The following is a 22885-nucleotide window of genomic DNA, read 5'->3' as shown; positions in this document are numbered from 1 at the left end:
TATAATGCTTAGTTTTATTATCATTTTTTAGTTAATTGAAACAATTACATGAATTTATTTAAAAACTTATAATGAAAAAAACGGCGATCAAATTATTGTTGGCGTTTCAACTTTTAAAACGATGAAAATGCGTTAAAAATTATAAATTCATTAAAATCACCTTTAATATTTGTTTTGTTATTCTAAATTTTTAATCTAGTTTTTTTCGCATTTAGAATTTTCACAAACACTTTTCACTGTTTAATTGGATGCAAAATATCTTTTCAAATTTTTCAAAGCATGATTTAAATATTCAAGTTTTTTTCTGTTCGAACGTGAATTTTATTAAAAATTAGAGTTAATAAAGAATTCATTAAAGTAAAACACTGACAAATACTGCAAGTAAAATTTTGCTCTAAAAACTTATTTAGGTAAAATAAGTCTAATTTAATTAATTTCTTGATCAGCACAATCCTGATTATATAAAAAAAAATTTATAAGAAAAATTGCATTAAAAAGAGCGTAATTAAATTTAATTTGTTTAGTTCAATTCGTCCCTAAATAAAATTTTGTTTCATAAAGAAAAATTAATAATAATTTTTTTACGAATTAATTGGTCCTTTGCTCAAATTTGCACGAAGTAAATTGAAAGTGGGTGCGTGTACGGTGGCGGCGCGTGGCGGGCGTGCACGGAAGCTAGGGCAGAGGCGTGCCCCGTGTTTTTTGTTTCTTTTCTTTACCTTGGGTCCATTCTAATCAGTGGAGGAAGAAAGGCTGCAAGGTGGGCCTCGATCTCGGTTTTCCGCGCCAAGCATGACTAGTGACGGCCCCTGAGGGACTCGCAGGGCCCCGACTCTTGGCCACGCGCGCAGGTGAGTCCCCGGCCCGCCCCCGCGGGGCCCTCCGGCCCCCCACGGCTCCTCGCGGGCCTCTCGAACGCGCGAGCACCGACCGCCCCCGTGTCCCGCGTGCAACCTTGAACGTTTATTTACATGGGCCGCGGTGGGCCCCCGAGAGGACCCACGGGCCCTTCAACCCGAGATCGCGCCGCTCAAAATCCGGTCGCGCACGTTTTTCTAGAAGATTTTCGCCTTCAAATGCAAATTTGCCGAACGCAACCCTTTCTTTTGGGCGAAACACGTGTTTTGCTCTCAAGGTTGTCGCAAGTCCTCGATCAAACACGTCGATTTAATTCATTTCAAACTAATGATGACTAAATAATTTGTAATTGAAATTATTGAAAAAAAAAAAATTACAATAATTTTTTTTAATTTAAATCAACCTAATAAGTAATAATCAACGCTAATATTGAAATTTTCTTCGGGATTAAAAATAAATTTTGCAAAGAGGTATCAAATTTTAAGTAAACCTTAATTTGAGCCTCCATTTCGCCTGAAAAACTGAAATTTAATTGAAGAAAGTAATGTGGAGACATTACAGATGAATTGTGAGGTCCATTTTTTGCAATCAAACTATTCTCATTTTCATTTTGACATATTTTATACATTTTATAGGTACATGGATGACAAATTTCAGAATCCAAAATTTCATTTGCAAATTTTAAAAAATCTCATCCGGATTTTTGCTTTTTTTAAATTTTGAAATGGGCATAGCTGACTTAAAAATTTAATTAGAGAGCAGGAATTTCCACGTATTTTCGTACCTTTTCACTGCACACAACTTTACCATTGACCTCGAGGTCATAGGTCGATGTTCAAGGTCAGTAATGGCCTCAAGTAGTAATAAAAAAACTGCAAACTAAAAATTCTGATAGAAGAAATCCACGTAAATGAAAGTGTCAAATACATAAAAGGTAGCCCAAGTCATGTAAAATAACATACTAAAAATTTGCAATGATATGTTTATTAGTTTTTGTGATATTTTCACCTGAAGCATGGAAAATTGGCAAAATTTGTTGTTTTAAATTAATGAAATTTCAGATGTTCAATGATTTTGTAATAAAATGGATCCTTTGGGACGGTAAATGATTTAAAACAATCAAATCAATGTTTTCAAATAGTCTTAGGTGATTTGAAGATGATTTGGTCAACTTTTGGCAAGAGAAATTGGACATTATTCGTTTTAAATTAAAATCGGCAAAATTTGCCGTTTTTTTTATTACTGAAATTTCCGATTTTTATTTTGTAATAAATTTGAACTAGATTTGCATTGTTTGGAACATTAAATGATTTAAAACAGGAAATACTAAAATTCCAGAGTTATTTTGGGCGATTTTAGGTTGATTATTTCAACTTTTGGCGAGACAAATTGGACAGAAGTCTCCTTTTTAAACCGAAATTCGGCCAAATTCAGGGTTTTGATTAAGGAAAAGTGGCGGTTCAGGGTGGAAGGCGAGTGTGCTTTGGCGAATGGTAAACAAATAATTGTTGGCTGCGAAAGAAAGAAAGGTTGGTTGGTTGGACTGGCTGGCTGGCGTTTCTCGGCGGCGCGAGTACCTGCAGCAGCAGCGAAGGAAGGCAACAAAGCGCGATTGCTCTCAGGGTTCAGTGGCCGAAAGCCGCTGCCTTAACTGCAGCCACCGACCTTGGACAGAACCAGTCGCTAGCGGGCTTAGCTCTTTATTTTATGTACAGCCAGTCTAGAAACTCGCGCCAGCAAAAACGCCGCCGCCGCCTCCTCCGACATCCCGAAATCCCAAAAGCGCTTTTCAAAATCGCAAACAATTTTTATTTTTCCACCGCAACGCAGTCCCAACGCAGTTCTTTAATGAATTCGGTTCGATTTGTGTGTGCGTGTTGCCGGAATAAATTTCCCACGCGTCCAAAGAAGACCTTGGCGACATTGTAGTGTCTCAAATTTCCCGCAATTTAAGTACACGGCGAAGAAATTGTCGCCGAAATTAGATCGCTCGACGCATTAACAAGTCGCGGACCCCCCGGGGGGTCAAAACACGTTCAATTTCACAAACAGGAACGAGCGTTGACTTTTTAACAACAATTCGAGTTCATTTTTTAATTGTTCGGAGCTTCAAATTATGCTTGTAAGAAGTATTGTCGTCTGTTTTTTAACATGTTTGGTCGCAGGTTTTCATTAATTACTCATTATAAAAACAACTACCCAAAATTTCAAAAAAATTTGGAATATATATGAACCGTTTTGGGCATATCGAATTAACTGTTTTACAATGTAATTATTCCAAAGGAGTTATGATTGAAAACTAATAATGACTGGAAGAAAATTCCCCACATTATCTTTAGTTTTAACTATGAGATCAATTTTTTAATTGAAAAGAATCTTTATTCAAATTTCGATTGAAATGAGAAAATTGCAAACAAACACGCTTTTCAACCTTCATTTTAATTTTCCTCTAAACTTAATGCGGTGAGCCCCAATTTTCTGGTGCCAAATTTGTAGAAGGGTCATCAAGGAACATGTTGGTGGGTCAAAAACTGATATCAATCTGGTTTAAATTGTTTTAAATGCGATCAAATGATTTTTGTGAAAATCTTTCATTAACGAGCCACGTTACGTAGAAATGCGATTTCCTCAAAAATTTATGCGGTGAACTCCAATTTTCTGGTTATCAAAATGATCCTTATGGAGTTAACTATTTTTATCTTTTTTTCTGGAGGATTTTTCTGCGTTTGGGCATTTTTTTTTTAACATGCAAATTTTGAAGCCAAGTTTTTTCGTACTTTTATTAAAAATAAACCATTATATGAAAATAACACAATTAATCAAAAAAATAAATGTAAAACACTCTGTGGCTAATTTGAATCTCTGTCAAATGTTCTACAACTTCAAATTTTAAATTAAAAAAGAAAGAAGTTAATATTGAAACCGACGATCTCTGATAAAAATTTCCACATGTCTCTTTTTTTTAAACAATAAATGTTATTGTATTGATTGAAAAGCCTTTTTTAAGAAGATTAATTAACAAATAACCATCAAATTTTAGGAAATACAGAAAAAAACCGGATATAATCGGATTTAATTAACTTTTTGGTCAAAATGATTTTTTTTTTTTATTTTTAAAGAAAGTGCTCTCGATTGAATTAGATTTGGAGTTGTGTATTGTTTTGCATGGTCGCGAGTGTCACCTGCGCGCGGCTGAGAAGACGAACCGTTGCTTGGTCGGCTCTCGCGAGTTGTTGATCTCGAAGAGCAGCGATTTTTTCTCTCTCGCGCGCGCTTTGAGTCGGAGCGGCGGCGCGGCGAAGGAAAATTCATTTTTCTCAAGGTCGGACGGGCAAAAAATAATTAAGGAATCCACCTGAAAAAGAAAGAGCGGACGGGCCGCCGCTTTTTGCTCTTTTCCAGCCTTCACTTTTTCTCCTCCGCTGGCGATCGATCTTCCACAAACTAACACGTCAAATTTATTATTTACATTTTCCAAACATTTCAATTCAAATTAAATCGGAATTTAATGAAATAAAATGCTTTGTAGTTGAAAATTTTCTTCTCAGGACGAACAACTTGATTCGTTTCGGTAAATTTATATCAACTTTGAAATCATTTTCTTTTAGATTTTTTTTAATTTCTGGCTTTTTCCGAATTCGAATTGATTGGAAATTTTGAGCAAGAGGTTTGTGCGTGCAAGTGTTGTGGCGTCCGCGGACACGCAAAGGTCGCGGCTGTGAATGGCTGCATATTATTTTATAATTGAGGTGAATTCCTCGTCATCACCGTTGCTGTGCCTTTCAGACAAGCAGACTCCTCTTGCTCGGCACAGCCGCCGCTTTCCTCCTTACACAAGACCAGAATCGTATTTTCTATCAAACTGAAATTTTCAAAGGCAATCGAAATATTGCAAAATTTAATATTTTTCTTTTAATTAAAAACATTTAATCTTATTGCAGAGTCTATATGAGGGCGATCCAAAAGGCTAACTTGACCCAGGCTAAATTAACCTGGCCCGGGCTAATTTAACCCGCTATTCAATTTTGCTGGTGGGCTAAGTTAGCTCGGAGCTAAGTCAGGTTAGGCTTTTGGATCGCCCTCTATAATTTTTACTTGCTGGCGTTTTGTTTTGAAATTGACTTTGATTTACTCGAAGAAGCGATTCGGTTTTTTCCTTCAAGCGGATCCAATTCTCGGAATTCAGGAAAGCTCGGAAACCGCTTACAGGCGCTGCGGGCTCAAAATTTCTCCACCAAAAACAATAATCCTCTTAATCGGAAATGCAAACACGCCTGAAGCAGAATAATATTATGCAAGTTGTGCTAATTAAAAAAAACGCCAATTTTAGAGCTTTTTTTAATGGAAAAAACAGGCAGTTTAAAAAGGTTAAATCAAAATTAATTTCTTCAATTAATTGATCAACAATCATTACAAAACTTTCAAATTGTCTTGGACTTGTGCTTTTTTTTATTTTTAAAAAGCTGATTATTTTTGTTTTCATTTATCTGTCAAATGAACTACATTTTTTTAAGTTTCCATCCATCTCCAAACAGGAAACTTGAAAGTAAAAAAAAAATCCTTTTGAATAAAAAAAGAGGCAAAACTTACAATTTAACTTATCAGATTAAACTCCAGACGATAAAATGAAACCACAGAATAGTTAAAATTAGCTTGATTTCCAGGCCGTAAAATCGAATTTGCTTCAAAGGAAAAGAAGTTTGTAGAAATAATGGTCGGACTCGGGCCAAGGTCGTCGTCCTTCCTTTTTGGCGTTTGCGAATTCGCACGGTGGGGGCGACACACGTGGTGAGGGGGTGCAGCCCTCCTCGGCAGGGTGGCATCGAGGACGCTCGCTTAATTCAAGTTTAAGGTTACCTGCCGGCAGACAAGCGACTCTGCTCGCGCGCACTCAAGGTCACGCGCAAAGGTCATGACGTCACGCGCCAGCACCAAACGCTCTTTTCGACTCACTTCTTCGCACCACGCGTGAATCATCTTCTTTCTCTCTCTTTTTCCTGCGAATTCATAAAAAAACTCGAGAGTTGCCCATTTCGGTGGTTAATTTTGCTTACACAAAAGAAGAAGAAGTTTGGTGGCCACTTTTGGCAAAATGAGTCACTTTCTTGGCACGGCTCGCGCATAAATTAGCTTCACTTTTCCAGCCGCGCAGTGAATTTTACTTCGACTCACTTGGACGCCCAAAGGGATTCCTTGCCAAATTTACGATTCCTATCAAAACGCTCAAAATGCTGAAGCATTTTTCTTGCAACAATTCCTTTCTCAAACAAAACGTTTTCAACAATTCAATGTCAACAAAGTGGACTAATAAACAACATTAAAATTAATTATTTATTTAAAATTGGTTTATCAACGTCACGCTTCTATTTTAATTGCAATTAAAACCATATTTAAGCCTTAATGCTTTTAAAACATTTCATTTTTATTATAATAATTTTTTTTTATTCTTCATTTAAAACACTTCTTTGGAATTAAAATTAATAACTTATTGAATTAAGCAAATAAAGTTGGCTGTTAATTGTTGATTAATTAATTTTGCTCTAAACTATTCATATTTGGCAAGTTTAAAACTGCAGAATTTTCGTATTTAATTTATATCAACGGTTGAAAATGTTAATTTTTACATTTATAATTAAATCCAGGTTGCTCGCATGTAGAATTTTTTTTAATTTTAATTGTATTTAATCTGATTTTCTGTAAAAATTTAGAAACTTGTAATTTATTTGGATATTTTGTAGAAAATTCATTAACTCCATTTTCTTATTTCTATAAAAGGGGAAAATAGTGAAATTTGTGCTTGAATTTTAAATATAATTTGATGAAATTAAAGGAAAATTGTGTTGAATTTAAAACAAAAGCCAGTGAGAAAATTGCTCGTAAGATTCAATTATCTCTGCGAGTGAAATGAATGTGGATTTGATCGCATCGGTTGCGATTGGTGAACGCACGCAGGTAATTGTGAAAATCCTTCGGCCTGAAAAGTAAGAGGAAAAGATTGAAAGCGTCGGTCCGACCTTGGCCACTGCAACACAACATTATGCGAGCGCGTTTCAATTTTTTTCTTTCTCGCTCTCCGCGTCTCATAATCAAATAAATGAATAATCACCGGCGAAGAATGCGACAAACTGGATCGAGACGCCGTTTAAACTTTCAAATTTTGCCCAATTCTTTCTCTTTTCTCATCCCCCGCCCCTAGTTGCAGATTACCAATTAATTATCTCACTTCTAAGGCGAGTTTTTTTTAAGTTTTTATCAAAAGATTGTCAAAGTTACGGATTTTCTGTGACGTTTTGCAAATTTGAAAAAATCGTAATTATCTTGGCTTCTACTGGTTGCAGAACCATTTTTTGGTGACGGCTGAACTCGTCTCGACAAGCTCTACAACTTTTCTGCGGAAAGCAAAATTGCAGGTCAAAGGTCAAGGTCATTTTCAGTGACCCGAAGATTTCAAACTCAAATTTGAAAACCGGCCGACCATTCTAAATTAATTTCGAGATAGCCAATCGATTCCTTGTGAAATTTTACTTCACATATGTCTGTAGTGCGATGAGATTATGCTTTGTTAAATTTAAAAATGAATAAAAAGATTAAAAAACGTGTTTTTTTTTTGCATAGGGTCAACATTTTAGTAGCGTTTAACTTTGTTCCTGTTGATTTTAGGTAAAAATTTATAATGACCAAAGTTAATCCCCACGCCAAGACCAATCTAATGGTGTAAATATCAATTACCTTTGGTAACCTAAAGGTCAAAGGTCACTCAGGTAGGTGACCGGAGGTCACCTGACCTAGATGTGCGATGCATACTTGAAAAGGTCTCGTTGAGAGGATTTTTTGGCCATCAATAAGACCGAATAATTCAACTTTTCCAAAATTAAATGCACAGTTTTTCAATAAATTTTATTGATGATTCCGCCAATTTTGAAAAATTTTTAAAGCCGATTTTGATATCTTTTAGCTGGAATTGAGAATGGCGTTTTGTGTGTGTTTCAGGCATCTTGGATGGTGTTTGGACGCAGGCAGGGCAGCTGCGCGTTCGGCAGGCAATGGTGAGGGTCGTCGGCGGTCAGGGCAGGCTGCTCTCAGGGTAGGCCTGAAGTGCGCAGCCCGGCCAGATGATACGGTGACGAAAGATGAGCGAGTCCTCTGGCGTGGAGGCACCCAACGCCATGCCCCACAAGCACTGGCACTACCCCAAGCCCAATGGCGTCATCATCGACAGAATCAAAGAGGAGAACAACCTCAACACCATCCCCGAAGAGGGTCAGTCATTTCGGCCAATCAATTTCTACTTTTAAAGGGACACTTTTGGCAAACGGTTTTGACAACATTTGAATTTAAAAATTATTTTCAAAAATATCTTCATTCCTGATGAAGATTGAAGATTATGATGAAATTTTCAAAGTTTTAGGGAATTTTCCACTTGTAGGTCCAAGTTCAGGGTCACCTTTAAAAGCTTGAACTTTCTATATGAAAATTTGAAATCATGGATTCTTTTTATCCAAAGTTCTTTTAATAATTTGAAAAGCGTGACTATTTTGAGAACTTTTGTTTTAATCTGCGTCGACTTCCTTGGCATTGAGATAAAGGCGAGGCGTCCTTGCCTAATTACGCTGCTTATCTGCGCGAAATTCACACCTCACGTCGGAATTGGCGTTGATTTCAGGCGGCCTCAGAAACAACGAAAGTTGCCAGACGCAGGCCCTCAACTTGTTCAACGGCCCTCAGCAGGGCCAGGAAGACGAAGGCTCGCTCTCAGACTCCGAAGTCAGCAGAATCTCAGCCGGTGAGACACAAAATTTTTTTATAATTGAATCAAAGACAATTTTTACTTCAAAATTTTGTTCGAAAATTGGCCAATTAGAGATTCTTGTTAGAATTTTAATCATTTAAATGAAATTATGCTTTGTTAGAATGAAGATTGCATAATGAATCATTTAAAACTAGAAAATGTTAAATAATTCTAGGATAAAATAAGTTAGCTCAGCTTTCAAAACAGCAAATTTTGCGTTTCTAATTAAATTTAACATGAGAAAAAGATATTTTTACAGATTTAATGCAATCCAAATTACTTTTGTGTAAAATTTTAATTGTGACTAAACATATTTATTTTTATAAGATAATCTTGGTTTTGGATAATTTCAGAAAAAAAATCAACAATTAAAGTTGTGAAGAACATTTAATTATGTAAATTGAAGACCATTTCATTAGAAAGTCTGATTTTATATTGTTTATTTGCTTCAAATTAATTGCAATTTATTATTTTGATTAATTGTTCACAACAATTTCCCATCAATTTAAAATATTGACTGAAAAAGTATAGAAAATTACTCCTGATTTGAATAATTATTTAACAGCCATTTTTTAATCAATTTTGTTTTTAATTAATTGTAGCCGGCGTGAACATGCGTCTGAAGAAGAAGAAGCGCGTTTCGAGCAGCAGCGGGCTGACGTCGCAGTCGTCGACCGTGGACGAGGACAGCCGGGACGCCGAGCGTCCCATGTCCTGGGAGGGCGAACTGTCCGACTCGGAGATGAGTCGGCTGGACGAGGCGATCGTCGCTGGTCGAGGTGCCATTGTTGCCGCCGCGCAGGCCAATTCCCTGCAGGTTTGTCCGCATTGTAGCGAGAAAAAACGCAAATGACAAAGCCAGGTCCACTTTCACGCCCAGGGCAGTGCGCGCGCGGCCATTTCCTTCCTGGCAACATTCTTCGAGCGCTCTCACTGTCGCCAAAAAAGAAAAAACCGCTCTTTTTTTCAAATGGGCAAAAAAGTTATTTGTTTCAAATATAAAAATAGTTAAAAAAAATTGATGAAAATAATTTTTCTCATTTTTTTTTTTATAGAATTCTTTTTAACTATTTGATTTGATCAGGAAATTGTGCTTCGTCGGCGTGATTCACTGAACAAAAATTTAATTTCATTAGAGGGCATGAATTAGTAACGAGCGAGGCATTTCCTGAAACAACCTGTTGCTCATTTAATTGCCGCATTCCTCGCTCCTTTCAAAATCGGCTCAATCTGTTGCGATGATAATTTTATTATTTTTGTTCAATGCTTGTTGATTTTGTTGAAAAGTTGGAGCGCGGCCAACGTGATCAGTATTCTCCTTACAAATTGCAGCAGCAGCAACAGCAGGAGTACGAAGAAGAAGCGTCGATGGAAGGAGTGCAATGCGGCGGAGCGTCGCCCACGCGCTGCTCGCCGCCCATGCCGGTTCTCCTCGACATCAAACCGCCTCCTGTAATTACCTTCAAACTTCACCAACATTCCAATCTCTCATTTTATTTAAAAAAAAACACACACACACACGATTATAATAAATTATAATAATAATAATAATAAGCAGACTGAAGAATAAGAATTCAATGTTTCAAACTTTCTAGAATTAACTCAATTTATTAAAATTCCATTCAAAAATGAACAAAATTGAAGACTTATAATTTTACATTTTGATGCATCTTGTTTTTAAGACAGTCTGTTCAAATTCCAAAATTATTTAGATTTTCATAGTGGAACCTTTGGTTAATTTATGTACGAAAATAGGTTCTTTTGCTCCAACACTTAAAAAATTCCACAAAGTTTCAACCTTATTTTGGTTATTTGCAAGAAAAGCCATTCATCAAAAAACTGAATTCCCTTCAAACAACAACGATTTGCATAATTTAAACTTGTCAATAGGAGATAATTTAAATTGAGAATTTAAAGCTGTTACTATTGGAAATCAAAAGCTACAGAATACTAATTGTAAGATGGTTGAAAATTTCCAACATTCGGACCAAATTTTGTTGCTGAGTGGAAAAAAAGTGATTTTCATCCTAAAATCTGCACTTTGACCTCTGAAAATTTGAATAATTTGGATTCTAATTTTGCATAGGGTGGGTCCGAATATAAGAGTATTGATTCTTGCAGCGATTCTTGAGAAGCGATTCTGATCATTCTGTGGTGGTTTTTCAATGGCAGAAACGTACCTTGAGAATGCTTGCACGAGAATCAATGCAAGAATCGATTGGCACATATAATCATCAACTTATGTTCACAATTCTATATCAAAAAATTATTGAAATTTTTATGTACAATTATTTGCCTCTTAAAAACATAGAAGATCAGCACAAAATCGTTTGAAAACAAAACAATATATATGGAATTTTCCAAAGAAATTGAATTGAAACCAAACTTTTGCTTCAGATGACGGAGAAAGGAATGCAGGTGGCCGCGGGGAACGCGGAGCACCGGGAGGAATCAGTATTGAAGGGGAGTTCGCTGCCCCCGGGGCTGCCGTACACCCCTTCGCAGAGCCCGTTGACCCAGCGGCACATGCTGCTGAGCAAGTCGCAGCACCACCCGCCGACGCCGAGCCCCGACTCGGCCATCCACTCGGCCTACTACAGCCCCACGCAGTCGCCCGTGGCCTCGAGACACCCCCTCAGCTCGTCGGGCTTCAGCAGCCCCTACTCGACCAGACACGCGACGCCCTCGTTGTCCAGGACCAGCTCGGACGCGTCCCAGTACTCGCAGCACTCGACCGGCTCGTGCTACTCGTCGCCCGCCCAGTTCTCCTCCCCCTCGCACAGCCCCGTCCAGGCCCGCCACCCCCTCCACCTCCTCGCCGCGCACAGGGACTTTTCTGTCCAGCCCAACCAGGGCGTCGTCGTCTACGCCAGGTCCGACGACGACAAGCTCGTCTATCTTCACGACCCCGTCCACCACGAAGGTGATTTAATCACATTTTTTCTCATTTCCTTCTTCACTTCTGTGGTGTCATTTGCAGAGGTGGTCATTTCTCTTGAGACATCGTGAGGATCTCAAATTAATCTCAAAAATTTAAATTCAATTTATTTTCTTAGAAAATAGGCCAATCGAAACAAATTCCATGAAAGACGAATCTCATTTTGAATTTTTCAGAAATTAACTTCAGTTAACTGTAAACGGCCATTACTTCGGTTCTAATTGACTTAGACACGTTTTTTTTTTTATGGTTCTGGAAAGACGAAAATATAGTCTACAAGATAGAAACCGTAAGAAATTGCTCAGACCTAATTTTAGTACTACAAAATATCTCAATAATTTGGAATAATTAGGGAAACATTTGTGTTTCAGTTTCACTAACATGGATTTGTGGCCCAGGGTAATTGTTTTACTAGAAATTTTTCAAACAAAATTTGCAGGGTATTTTTTGTATTAACAACTCTCTTCCAATTTAGGAAAAGCACTAGAAGTGTAGTAATGTTTCAAAATGTGGTTTTCTTAAAAATTTTGTTAAATGCTACAACCTGAAGGACAGCAGCAGAAATATTTTGGAAAATAACAACTTTTTTGCCATATTTATTGTCATATTTAAATTTTAAATGTTATTTTTTGAACAAAAAGAACACTTTTTAAAAACATCATCTTGAAACTAAATTTTGATATCAATGTAATTTTTGAATTATTTTGAAAAAAGTCATAAATTTTGTTCTAATTGACTTGGACACATTTTCTTCATGGTTGTGGAAAAAAATGTGTCCCACAACATTGGAACTGTTAGAAATCTTTCAGACCCAGATTTGGTACAAAACATATCAATAATTTTCAAAATAAATTCACTTAAAAAATTCAGCATTGAACGAAAATTTGAATAAAACCACATTTTTGAACATTCCTGCTTGCGCGTTTCCTGGATTTTGAAGAAATTGGTAAATATATAAAATGCACGCAATTACATTTCCTACAACTTTTGTATGAAACATTTTCTTGCTTAAAATTACCCTAGGCTGAAAATCCATTTTAGTAAACTTAAAACAAATTGTTTTTTCTAATTATTCTGAATTAATAACTTATCCTATTTTGTACCAAAACAAGGTCTGACCAAACTCTTACCATTCTATCTTGCAGGCTGCATTTTTTTCTTGCCAGAAATATCAAGAAAACGTGTGTGAGTCATTTGAACCAGAGTTATGTCTGTTTTTAGTTAATTAAAAATAAAATAAAAAAAGCCTCTCATTAGAAGAAAAAAATTTCAGCTTTCATGGCATTTGTTCCAGAGCAGATTTTTTTTAATTGCATCAAATTCACATTCAATTTCTGACTATTTTTGTTTTATCTTGTCCAGGACAATACTTGAGGGACGACGTGGACGACCAGCCGAGTCTTTCGTCGGGCGCAGGCATCTCGCGGCAGCAGCTCATCAACTCCCCCTGCCCCATTTGCGGAGACAAAATTTCCGGTTTCCACTACGGCATTTTCTCGTGCGAAAGCTGCAAGGGTTTCTTCAAGAGGACCGTCCAGAACCGCAAGAACTATGTCTGTCTGCGTGGGTCGGCCTGTCCGGTCACCATCGCCACCCGGAAGAAGTGTCCGGCGTGCAGATTCGACAAGTGTCTCAAGGCCGGCATGAAACTCGAAGGTTCCATTTCATTTCGTTTGATAATTTTCTCAATAATGAGAACAAAATTTGAATTCAAAATGGAAGAAGAATAGAATACTTGTTATGAATGCAATTTAAAGAACAAATTGTAAATAATACTGATGATAATTATCAAAATTTTAAAGAATTATTCAAAATTACATGCAAATCTGAATGACAAAGATGTTAATTGTAAGATTCGTTTGAATTTAGCAATCCGAGAGGACAGGACAAGAGGTGGCCGAAGCACGTACCAGTGTTCGTACACCCTGCCGACCACCCTCATCCCCCCTGGCAGCTCAGGCATGGACCAGCAGCACTCGCCCGAGAAGCTGGCGTCGCCGAACCTCGCACCTTCCACCTCAGCTCACCACTCGCACGTAAAAGCTTCTTTGATTTCCAATAAATCTGGCGCTGACCTTGCATCAGGCATTTCAGGCAGCTCAAATGTCGGCCCAGCGAGAGCAGACCAGGGTCAAAATGGAGAACATGGCCGCCTCCGAAGCCAGAGCCAGCAGCAACGGTCTGCACTGCGTCGTGCCGCAGCTCCTACAAGTAAATTCTTAAAAATAAAAAACATGTGACTTTGATTTTAATCTGAATTTGAAGGAAATCATGGACGTGGAGCACTTGTGGCACTACGAGCAGAGCGGGGGTCCGTCTTCGAGGAGGGCGAGGACCGCGGCCGAGATGGCCCTTTTGGCCTCCACTGGGGAAGACTCGAGTTCCGCCTCCAACCAAGACATCCTTCAAGTAAAATCTCATGAAAAGATCATATTTGATTGTTTCGCTAAAAAAATTTCCTTGCAGGCCGCTGCTGCGTCAAACGGCAGCACCGATTTCATTCAGAATCTTTGCTCCATCGCTGATCACAGACTGTACAAGATCGTCAAGTGGTGCAAGAGCTTGCCTCTTTTCAAATACATATCCGTGAGTAAAATTTTTTTGTTGAAAAAATAAATCAAATGCTGAAATCTTGGTTCAACCCAGATTGATGACCAAATAGCTCTGCTAATAAACGCCTGGTGCGAGCTGCTGTTGTTTTCCTGCTGCTTCCGCTCAATGTCGTCTCCTGGAGAGATCCGCGTTTCCCTGGGCAAGTCTTTGTCCCTGGAGAAGGCCCGCGCGCTCGGCCTCGGGCCCTGCATCGAACGCATGCTCAACTTCACCGAGCACCTGCGCCGCCTCAGACTGGACAAGTACGAATACGTAGCGATGAAGGTCATCGTTCTACTTACTTCAGGTACAAAATTGTCGCACTTACAATCAATGTTTGAGATATTAATGGAAATATTCAAAACTGGCCATAAGAAAAAAATGAGAGTTAATGAGACTCTTTTTTTAGAATAAGGTGGCTTAAACCAAAATGAGTTAAAATAATTAGATTTTTTTACTCTCTTTAAATTTACTGACATCAGTTTTGGTTTCAAGATTACCAGAAACGGGCTGAAAATTTGTCATTTAATTATCAGTTTGTTTTTAATTGAACACAAAAGGTTTCAAAGAACACTTTAATTTGATTAATATTAAAACTAAAAGCTGTAGAAAAACTGAGTTTTTCTTTGACCGTAAAAAAAAATTGCAGACACTTCTGACCTGAAAGAGCCTGAAAAGGTGCGAGCGTCTCAAGAAAAAGTATTGGAGGCCCTTCAGCATTATACCTTGCAAAGGTACCCCGACCTGCCATCCAAATTCGGCGAGCTGCTGCTGCGGATTCCTGAACTGCAGAGAGCCTGTCAGGTGAGCTGCAGTTTTGGTTGAAAGTGTTTTTTGCAAAATTTCCTAATGAATGATTTAATTGTCGGACAGATCGGCAAAGAAATGCTGAGCCTGAAGAACAAGGACGGGGAAGGCTCGTCCAGTTTCAACCTGTTGATGGAGCTGCTCAGAGGAGACCACTAACAAACTTTGTGCCACAAAGTGAGTAAAAATTAACGAAAGATGAAATCAAGGTCTGATTGTTTTGCTCAAAGGTCCAGTGTGCCTTAGGCCTTCGAAGGCAGGTTCAGCGAAGAGACACACACACTTGGAATCGCTGTTAAGTTTGAGGAGACTTACTTGCGCCGCCGATAATACTTAGTAGCATAAAAAAAAAACAGGAATAATATGGTGTTTGTGGACAGTGCTGTAGTTTGTAAGATGAGATAACCCCCCTCGCGTAATTGTGGCCAACTTTTGTTACTCTTTCTTAAATCTGTTTACTCTCCCATAGTGATATTCGATTACTTAATCTGACGCCTAACAATTGCGAATCTTGGATGTGTAGCTAGATTGTAATCAGTGTTTAGAGTTAAAATTGTGCAACAAGAAAAGAAGAAGTCAGTCCAGCTGAATGAGTGCGCGCTTTCTGAGGGCTTTGGCGAGCTTTCCGTGGCAAAGCCTGTCGCAAGTCTGAATTATTGAAATGTTGCGAGAAGTTTTTTTGTTATTTCTGACAGAAAATTTTTTTGATTTTCCTGTGCCAAAGTGGTCGAGCCTTCTTGATCGTCGAAAGGGACAAAATTTTTTATATATTTGTACGGCAGAATTTGGCGGTGACCTGACATGCGTGTGCTGAGCTCTCCAACTTTTGATCCTGTGGTTACTTGTTGGACGATGATTTTTATCACACAATATACGTGATTGTTGATTTTTTCTTTTCACTCTCGGATATAATTTTTATATTATATAATTATTCTTGTTTTCACTTGCTTTTTTAAGTACTGCTAAGGTTTTTAATAATAATAAGAATAATACACACTTTTTTATCGAATATCTCAGAAGAGAGAGAGAAAAAGAGAAAAAAATTACATTTTGGTTACAGGTTAAGGGTGATCTTTTGTGAACATATACATAAATGTGGGCTTTGAAAAAGCTTAAAAATCTCCACCAAACATCTACAAGAGCTTATTATCATAATTTATTATTGATCATAGTAATAAAAAATGCCTATTGTGATTTCAAATCTTACATTTAATTCTCGGAACAACAAAACAATTCCTTTCACGCTTCCTCCAAAACAAAAAGATCTATTAAGAACGGAGACTCAATGAAAAGTTGTGATTGCAGCGAATTTTTTGCATACCTTGGGTGTTGCGCCTCTGCCAAGCCCCTTGGATGTGCATGGCCCCCAAGATCTGCGACTCCCTTTTCATGCACGTCGACGGCTCCTCTTCGCAGACGTCGTCCTCGACATTGTGCCTCGTGAAGGACATCGGCTGGAATTTTCAGGTAAAATTTTCAAAATTTTCGGAAAAATAAACCCAACCCTGAAATTCTGCAGCATGGTTTTGATTTTCTGCCTGTGCTGGACGCTGTCCTGGCTGTGGACGCGGACGCGCGTCTCCTCCTGGCCCTGCTGCACTACCTTGCTGAACATCATCGTCCTGCACGTCAACATCAGTGAGTACAAATCAATAACCTTTTTTAATTAAACTTGGTACTGTGCGTGTCTGCGGTAGGCGATGAGCACGTCCGGCTCGCACTCGGAAATGAGGAAAAGGCGCTTCAAGTACTTTTCGTCCCACTGCCGCAGCTTGGACTGAATTTCGGACCAATATTAAAACGCGATTTGAATAATTTTTTATCCTTACAAAGACGGAAAAGTGTCCGGTGATTCCTATGACTTGTTCCAAGCCGGCCAGCATCAACGCGCCCATCTGAGCAAATTAACATGAAAATAATATTTAACAAAACATTTGATCAAACATTTTCGGTCAAGTCGACGATGAGCAGGCGGTGTTTGCTGTCCTCGCACCGCTTGATGTGGAACAAATTCATCAGGGGCTTCAGGGTCGTGCCCTGGAAAAAGGAGATTTTATTGGGAAATTTTTGGAATTGGTTTCGCTGAGAAAACCTGGAGGAAAACGGTGAAAATGATGACGGCGAGGGTGGTGGTGAGGAAAAGGGCCCTCGGCTTGACCACTTCCGGGGACAGCATGTGGCCCAGCGAAAAGCAAACGGCCCCGCGCAGACCCCCGTACGCCATGATGAACTGCTCGAAGAACGAAATCCGACGCACGCGGCGCGCGTTCACCAAGTCCGTCAGCAGAAACACGGCTGAATTCAAAAGATTCTTTTTATTTTATTCCAAACTTTTGCTGCGAAAACAGCGACAATTTTGCCAGGGTCAACCTATCTTAATTAATCAAATTCTAGAAACTTCAAAGCACGCCAAGAGATTTATAAAAAAAAATTACATTTATGGATTTTGGGGGATTTTGAAATTTTCGATCGACTTTATCTCGGCTTCCCGTGGTCGTAGAAAAAATTCCGGATATGGTTGATCTCGTCTCGTTGCCCTCCACAACTTTGCCGCTGAAAGCAAAATCGTAGGTCAAAGTTCAGGGTCACTTCCGGTGAACTTGCGACCTTTGACTTCAAAATTGAACATTATTCCTCAAATATACTTTGATTCTGAGATAGCCATTTTGTAGAACGTGAAATTTAACATAAAAATCGTTCTTCTCAATAGTGACAAGTATCACAGTTTTTTTATTTGAAAAATTAGAAACGCAAAAAACTTGGATTTCCGATCTAATTTTCTGGGTCTTATAACCTCTTTAACTTTTTTTTTGAGCAATATAGCCCAAAGTATGTAATTATAAAAAGTGATCGCCTTGACACGACCTATCCAAAAACGTATCACAAATTTTGACCAGGTCATAAATGGTCATTGACCCTGGTGACCTTTGACCTTGCCTGGATTTTATTTATGAAGTGTGACACGTCGTTCGAAAGAGGAAACCAACGGGGTCATTTTTGTTCTAGCTTTGATTGAAGCGGAGTTATAATAGTTTTACTATATTTAAAAGACAATTTCTAAAAATAAATTTAGAATTGGGGTAAATTTTTTACTTACAAATGAATCGGCAGATGAGGCACAAAACGAGTGTCCACACGATGAAGCCAAAGTGGATTTCAGGCGTTTCCATGAAAAACGCCATGCCCAGAAAGAGGAAAATTATCGCCTCGCTAATCGCACTGATTATTTTTTTTTTAATTAAATTAGGAAAATAATTATTTCCAATAAAAAACCTCATCATTTTGACGAAATACTTGACTGTCGTTCGCGACTTTCTTGACACGTTTCTGAGGGCGTAGTGCGACTGCACCAGTCCGCATCCGATTATACTAAAATATTTCCCACAGTCGAAAATTGAAAAAGAAAATTAAATTTAAAAGAAAATCCGCACCTGATGATGCCTGAAAAGTGAAACAACTCGGCGCTCATGTAGGCCAAGTACGCGATGCCCAAAATCAGCAGCGGCTCGAAAACTGCAATTTTGATTTAATTAAATTTAAATAATAAAAAGATTTGTACCTCGGACGTGTTTGGTGGTCTTGGTGGCGAGGGCGGCGGCCAAGCCGAAGACGACGCCGATGAGGAGGCCGACGAGGCCGATGGCCAGCAGGTCCAGAAAGGCCACGCACACCATGCCGAAGGTCACGGGATGCGCGTCGCGCGCGAACTCGAGCAGCGTGTGGTAAATTCCCACCGTCACCGCGTCTAAAATTTGATACATTTAATTTAATGTGAAAAATGAGTTAATTAAAACTTTTCATATTCCAAAAGTGACATAAAATGTAAAAATTACATTAAAATTTGCGGCGAAAATAATCAAAAAAATCAATTTCAAATTCAAATCTCATTTTTTTTTTATATCAAAGTAAGCAATTTGTTAATTTTAATTAAATAATTTGAATTTAATGTAATTTCCATGAATTTCAAAATTTTCTTTAATATTTCTGAATATTAAAAGCGAAAATCTGTTTAAAAAAAAAAATATAGCAGACAAATTTTAACCTGAAAGAAATGATTAAATTTTTTTTTGAAAAAGTCTGAAAAGTTGATTGAAAATTTTGAAAAATCGAAATGAAATACCGTTGAGGAGAGACTCGCCGAAGACAAGAAAGTAGAGGATCCTGTCGATGTGCGTCTCCTGGAAAATGGCGAGCACGGCGACAGGGTCGACGGCCGAAATCAGGGCCGAGAAAATGAGCGCGTCCAGCATGGTCAGTTCGTAGGGCGCGTCGCTGAGCAAATCGGCGCCGCCCATCGCGCCCATGTGGTACAGGGCGTACAACGCTGGCCCTGATAATTGCAATATTTGCAAATAAAATTTCATTTACAATTCAAATAAATTCCCCACCGATGGAAAAGGTGTTCAGGATGGTGCCCTGAAATGAAAAATTAAAGAAAAAAATTTTATTTCCCAGATGAAAACTTACGACGACCGCGTAGAGCATGATTGTGCCGATGTTGCTGGCAAAGTCCATCTCGTAAATGCTGTACGAAGACTCCAAAATAACCCTGACAATGAGTTGGGTGAGAAAATTTGGAAATTATTAAAGAAATTATGGTTTCAAACTCACGGCGGAAGAAGCGCGTAGAAGAAAAGTTTCGGCGTGAAAGTTGGAAAAGGGAAAACCGTGGTGCTGTTGCCAGTGCCACCGGAATCAGGCGAGGATCCAGAAAAGCTGCAAATTTTAATTCAATTTAAAAATTTGGTTATTTTTACTTTCAAATGTTAACATAGACATAATTGAAAACTTTAAATCATCATAAGTTTTCTGATTTTTTTTTCAATTTTAATTGCAAATTGCCACTTTTTAAGATTGGCTTTTGAATTTTTCACGGCGCGATTTGAATTGATCGTTTTTAAAATATTAATTTTAAATACTTCAATAGACACTTTGAAGTCAAATCACAATTTGTGAATTTCTCTGCGAAAATCAGATGAAAAGTTCGCCTAATTTAACTAATTTTGGCGTGGAAATGTTAAAAGCTTTCCAAAAAATCTGAAGTTTCAACTTAAAAATTTAATATCTCTGGTTCTATTTGAGATACAGAAATACTGCTGAAACCAAAAAAATTCTTTTTGCCTCCTCGTCTATCCTGACTGTTCTAATCATTCCGAGGTCAAGGTCATTTTACAGAGGTTACTGGTACAAAAAATAATTATGGCAAAAATATGGTAATTATGATTGGGCTGAAAAATTTCCAAGAACAAAATATTAATAATTCAGGACAAAATCTTTTATACAGATTTTTTATAAAAAAAATTAGCGAAGGCAATAAAAATTTAATTTTAGCCGATGATTGAAAATTCATTTTGAGAACCTACTGGCTTTAGAGGTGTCAGCTGGGATTCATATTAAGATAAACACTTAATTTAGGGTGTTTTTGTTTTTTACATTTTATAAAAAAAAGTCTTTTGATCTTTTTTTATTTTCAATTTTAATTATTTAAACAAACTGGAAAACGTTGGCAAATTTATAATGAATTTTAAAGAAAATCGAAACTTTTACATTTTGAAATTGAAAATTTGCAAGTTAGGAATATATTTCCTTCTATTTGAACGGTGCGTAGATAATTATAAAAATTTTTTATTGGAATTATCGTGGAAAAATATGAATTTAACCTTATTGTGGTTGATTTGATGGGAAAGGTGATTTTGAAACGGAGATAAAAAGCAGTGCGTCGCATCAGAGCGGGGCCGGTTGAAAAGTCAATATTGACGATCCATTACGAAAAGTCTATTTGTCTTGATAAATTATAATGAGCGGTCGTTCGGTGGGACGGACGGGCCGGTTCATTGAATCGCGCGTGAGAACCACAACAATAAAATTCGAGTGCGTCACACAAGTGTGAATTATGCAAAGGCCAAATTGAAAGAAACGAATTTCAGGACACTCACCCCAGCAGCAATCCACCCACGGCGACGCCCAGCAGGATCAACACGCTTCGAACAAACCAAAGAAATTCTAGTCAAATTCAAAATTCGTAAAAACAAAAATCTCACCAGGATTCGGGCAGCCATTTCGACAGGGAAGGCACGTGGTGGAAACCTTTGCAACAATGCAATTAAATTTGAAATTAATTTCGACAAATTAGTACCGATGGTGACGACGGCGGTGAGCACCAGAAAACTGGTCACCGTGATGTACGAGCCGACCTCCGGCCATTGCCAACCTGAGGACATTTTTTCCCAAATCGATCAACAATTATCAATTGCAACACTGAAATCAATTTCTTTAACAATTCTTAGCAACAATGGAACCACATTTTTTTCAAATCACCATTGTTGCAAAGATTTGATTGATAAAAATTGGCCCATTTCAAAGTACGACCCCAACGATGTGGTCTGATTTGAAGCAGCTTTTGGATTGAAAATGAAATTCAAACCCATGTTTGTTTTCGTGAATTGTGATGACAACCGTCGGTTTCTCCGTTTCAAACGTTTCTGTTGAGGAAACTCGTGTATTATGGCACATCGAGTTTCCGCTTCGTAACCACAATCGAGATAAAAAAAAACACGCATAGTATCAATTTCATAAAATGATATTTAATTCCCATTAACTTTTATATTAAACTTGGAAGACATTTTAATTTAATTCAAATAAAAGCTTTGACACAATTTTCCGGCATAAAGACGTGGAAATTTTTTCCCACATGAAATAATTTAAAAGGAGTTCATTGATTTATGAATATTTCCCAACGCGCTCTGGAACTTTCCTTTCATTTGTCATTTTCTGGTCAACAGGCTTTCTGTATTTCTTTCTTTGTTTAAAAAGCAATTACCTAATCTTCTTCCTCGATTTTGATCGGCGGCCAAGAATGCAGATTGGCTCTCGTCAATCAAGTCGCACGCGTGCCTAGACTTAACCTTAACCTTGCCAACGAAAATTTCACGCAAATAAGTTGCAAATCGACCGATTGTCCTCACAATTTCATAGATTTCCAATACGATCTATTTTTGAAATAAACGAATTGATTAATTGAAAACAAATGCCATTCAAGTGGAAATTCTTATTTTTTTTTATAGGACACTTATCAAGTAATTCCAAGTTACCAATTTTAATTTGGAAAATATTTAAACTTTTAATAATAAGAATATAAAATTGTTTTAACGAAAGCAGAACGGAGTTGTATTGATCTTGCCTTTAAATAATACAAATAATAACATAACAAAATTTAGGAAATTATCTTATCTTGGCGAATTCCAGATCGTTTGATTTGTTGAAATTGATAGCCCTAATTTGAAAGCGTATTTCTGACGTTTGACGGAAATGTCGAATTCACAATTAAACATGTTTTACATTTTCTATTTTATTTCTTAGACTGTAGATTTCTTCATCATTCTAAACTTTGCATCTTACTGACGGTTAACTCATTTCTTAAAATATAACAAAAGGTGTCAATATTTGAAGCGCGTACAAAGTTTGAACTGCGCACCTATTACATTTGGGGCAAGGGTCAATCGTAAAGTTGCCTCTTGGGTCAAAGAACGATTAATATTGATGTTGTTTCAAAAGGTTGAATAAATATCAAGTAGAATTACATTTGTAAACAGCATAGCAACATAAAAGGATAATAATTTATTTTGTATGAATTAATTTTCCACTGCATATGAAATTATTTTTCAACAAATTTGCAGCATTGATGTTATAAAAAATGGAATTTTTTTTCAATTTTTTACATTAAAATTTCTATTTAAGCGTTATTTATTTTCTTTTCTTATAATTTAGGAATAAAGAAGGAAAATTATGGACTAAAAATCCCTTAATGTGAAGGAAATTAAAGATTGCGAAAATGTGTTTGCGAGTTTTGGCGGAGAGATGTCGCGTCGGTGGTTCGGTGCCGCTGTGGTGCGGGTCGGTCG

At 37.6% G+C, this 22885-nt stretch overlaps 2 protein-coding genes across 4 annotated transcripts; one reads left to right on the top strand and one right to left on the bottom strand.

Moving 5' to 3' along the window:
• Positions 1-713: 713 nt before the first annotated feature.
• Positions 714-15883, top strand: LOC132204095 (nuclear hormone receptor FTZ-F1 beta). Of its 3 annotated transcripts, XM_059632354.1 has the most exons (15): positions 714-851; positions 7849-8118; positions 8522-8641; positions 9250-9464; positions 9935-10099; positions 11045-11570; positions 12948-13241; positions 13455-13621; positions 13671-13796; positions 13851-13994; positions 14052-14171; positions 14232-14484; positions 14827-14981; positions 15051-15161; positions 15215-15883. In XM_059632354.1, the coding sequence occupies exons 2-14, from the start codon at positions 7989-7991 to the stop codon at positions 15141-15143; spliced, it is 2508 nt and encodes an 835-aa protein (XP_059488337.1). In that variant the 5' UTR covers positions 714-851; positions 7849-7988; the 3' UTR covers positions 15144-15161; positions 15215-15883. The 3 variants fall into 3 exon arrangements, with proteins under 3 accessions (XP_059488337.1, XP_059488340.1, XP_059488339.1); XM_059632357.1 differs by lacking the exon at positions 714-851 and having other exon boundaries at positions 9980-10099; XM_059632356.1 differs by lacking the exon at positions 714-851 and having other exon boundaries at positions 13680-13796.
• Positions 15884-16172: 289 nt separating this feature from the next.
• Positions 16173-21473, bottom strand: LOC132204096 (sodium/hydrogen exchanger 1-like). Its single transcript, XM_059632358.1, has 19 exons — positions 21409-21473; positions 21121-21195; positions 21026-21071; positions 20921-20965; positions 19596-19700; positions 19452-19533; positions 19373-19400; positions 19105-19314; positions 18544-18729; positions 18416-18497; positions 18258-18353; positions 18082-18203; positions 17077-17279; positions 16929-17021; positions 16814-16879; positions 16664-16761; positions 16489-16606; positions 16306-16438; positions 16173-16249 (listed from the first exon to the last, which is right to left on the bottom strand). Exons 1-19 carry the CDS (start codon positions 21410-21412, stop codon positions 16224-16226), a joined length of 1818 nt encoding a protein of 605 aa, XP_059488341.1. The 5' UTR covers positions 21413-21473; the 3' UTR covers positions 16173-16223.
• Positions 21474-22885: the final 1412 nt, after the last annotated feature.

The sequence above is a fragment of the Neocloeon triangulifer genome, unplaced genomic scaffold, assembly GCF_031216515.1.
Source record: "Neocloeon triangulifer isolate White Clay Creek 2 clone unplaced genomic scaffold, ASM3121651v1 ptg000020l, whole genome shotgun sequence".
NCBI lineage: Eukaryota > Metazoa > Arthropoda > Insecta > Ephemeroptera > Baetidae > Neocloeon > Neocloeon triangulifer.
The sequence above is the reverse complement of the archived record's forward strand: the minus strand, read 5'-3'. Positions and strand labels throughout refer to the sequence as shown.

Excerpts from the sequence above, each read along its gene's own strand:
- LOC132204095 (XM_059632354.1), top strand. The coding sequence starts at position 7,989 with ATGAGCGAGTCCTCTGGCGTGGAGGCACCCAACGCCATGCCCCACAAG. Across the intron at positions 8,642-9,249 it reads AGTCAGCAGAATCTCAGCCG|CCGGCGTGAACATGCGTCTG; the intron begins GTGAGACACAAA and ends AATTAATTGTAG. Across the intron at positions 14,485-14,826 it reads CATCGTTCTACTTACTTCAG|ACACTTCTGACCTGAAAGAG; the intron begins GTACAAAATTGT and ends AAAAAATTGCAG.
- LOC132204096 (XM_059632358.1), bottom strand. Across the intron at positions 21,072-21,120 it reads CACCGCCGTCGTCACCATCG|GTTTCCACCACGTGCCTTCC; the intron begins GTACTAATTTGT and ends ATTGTTGCAAAG. Across the intron at positions 20,966-21,025 it reads AAATGGCTGCCCGAATCCTG|CGTGTTGATCCTGCTGGGCG; the intron begins GTGAGATTTTTG and ends GTTTGTTCGAAG.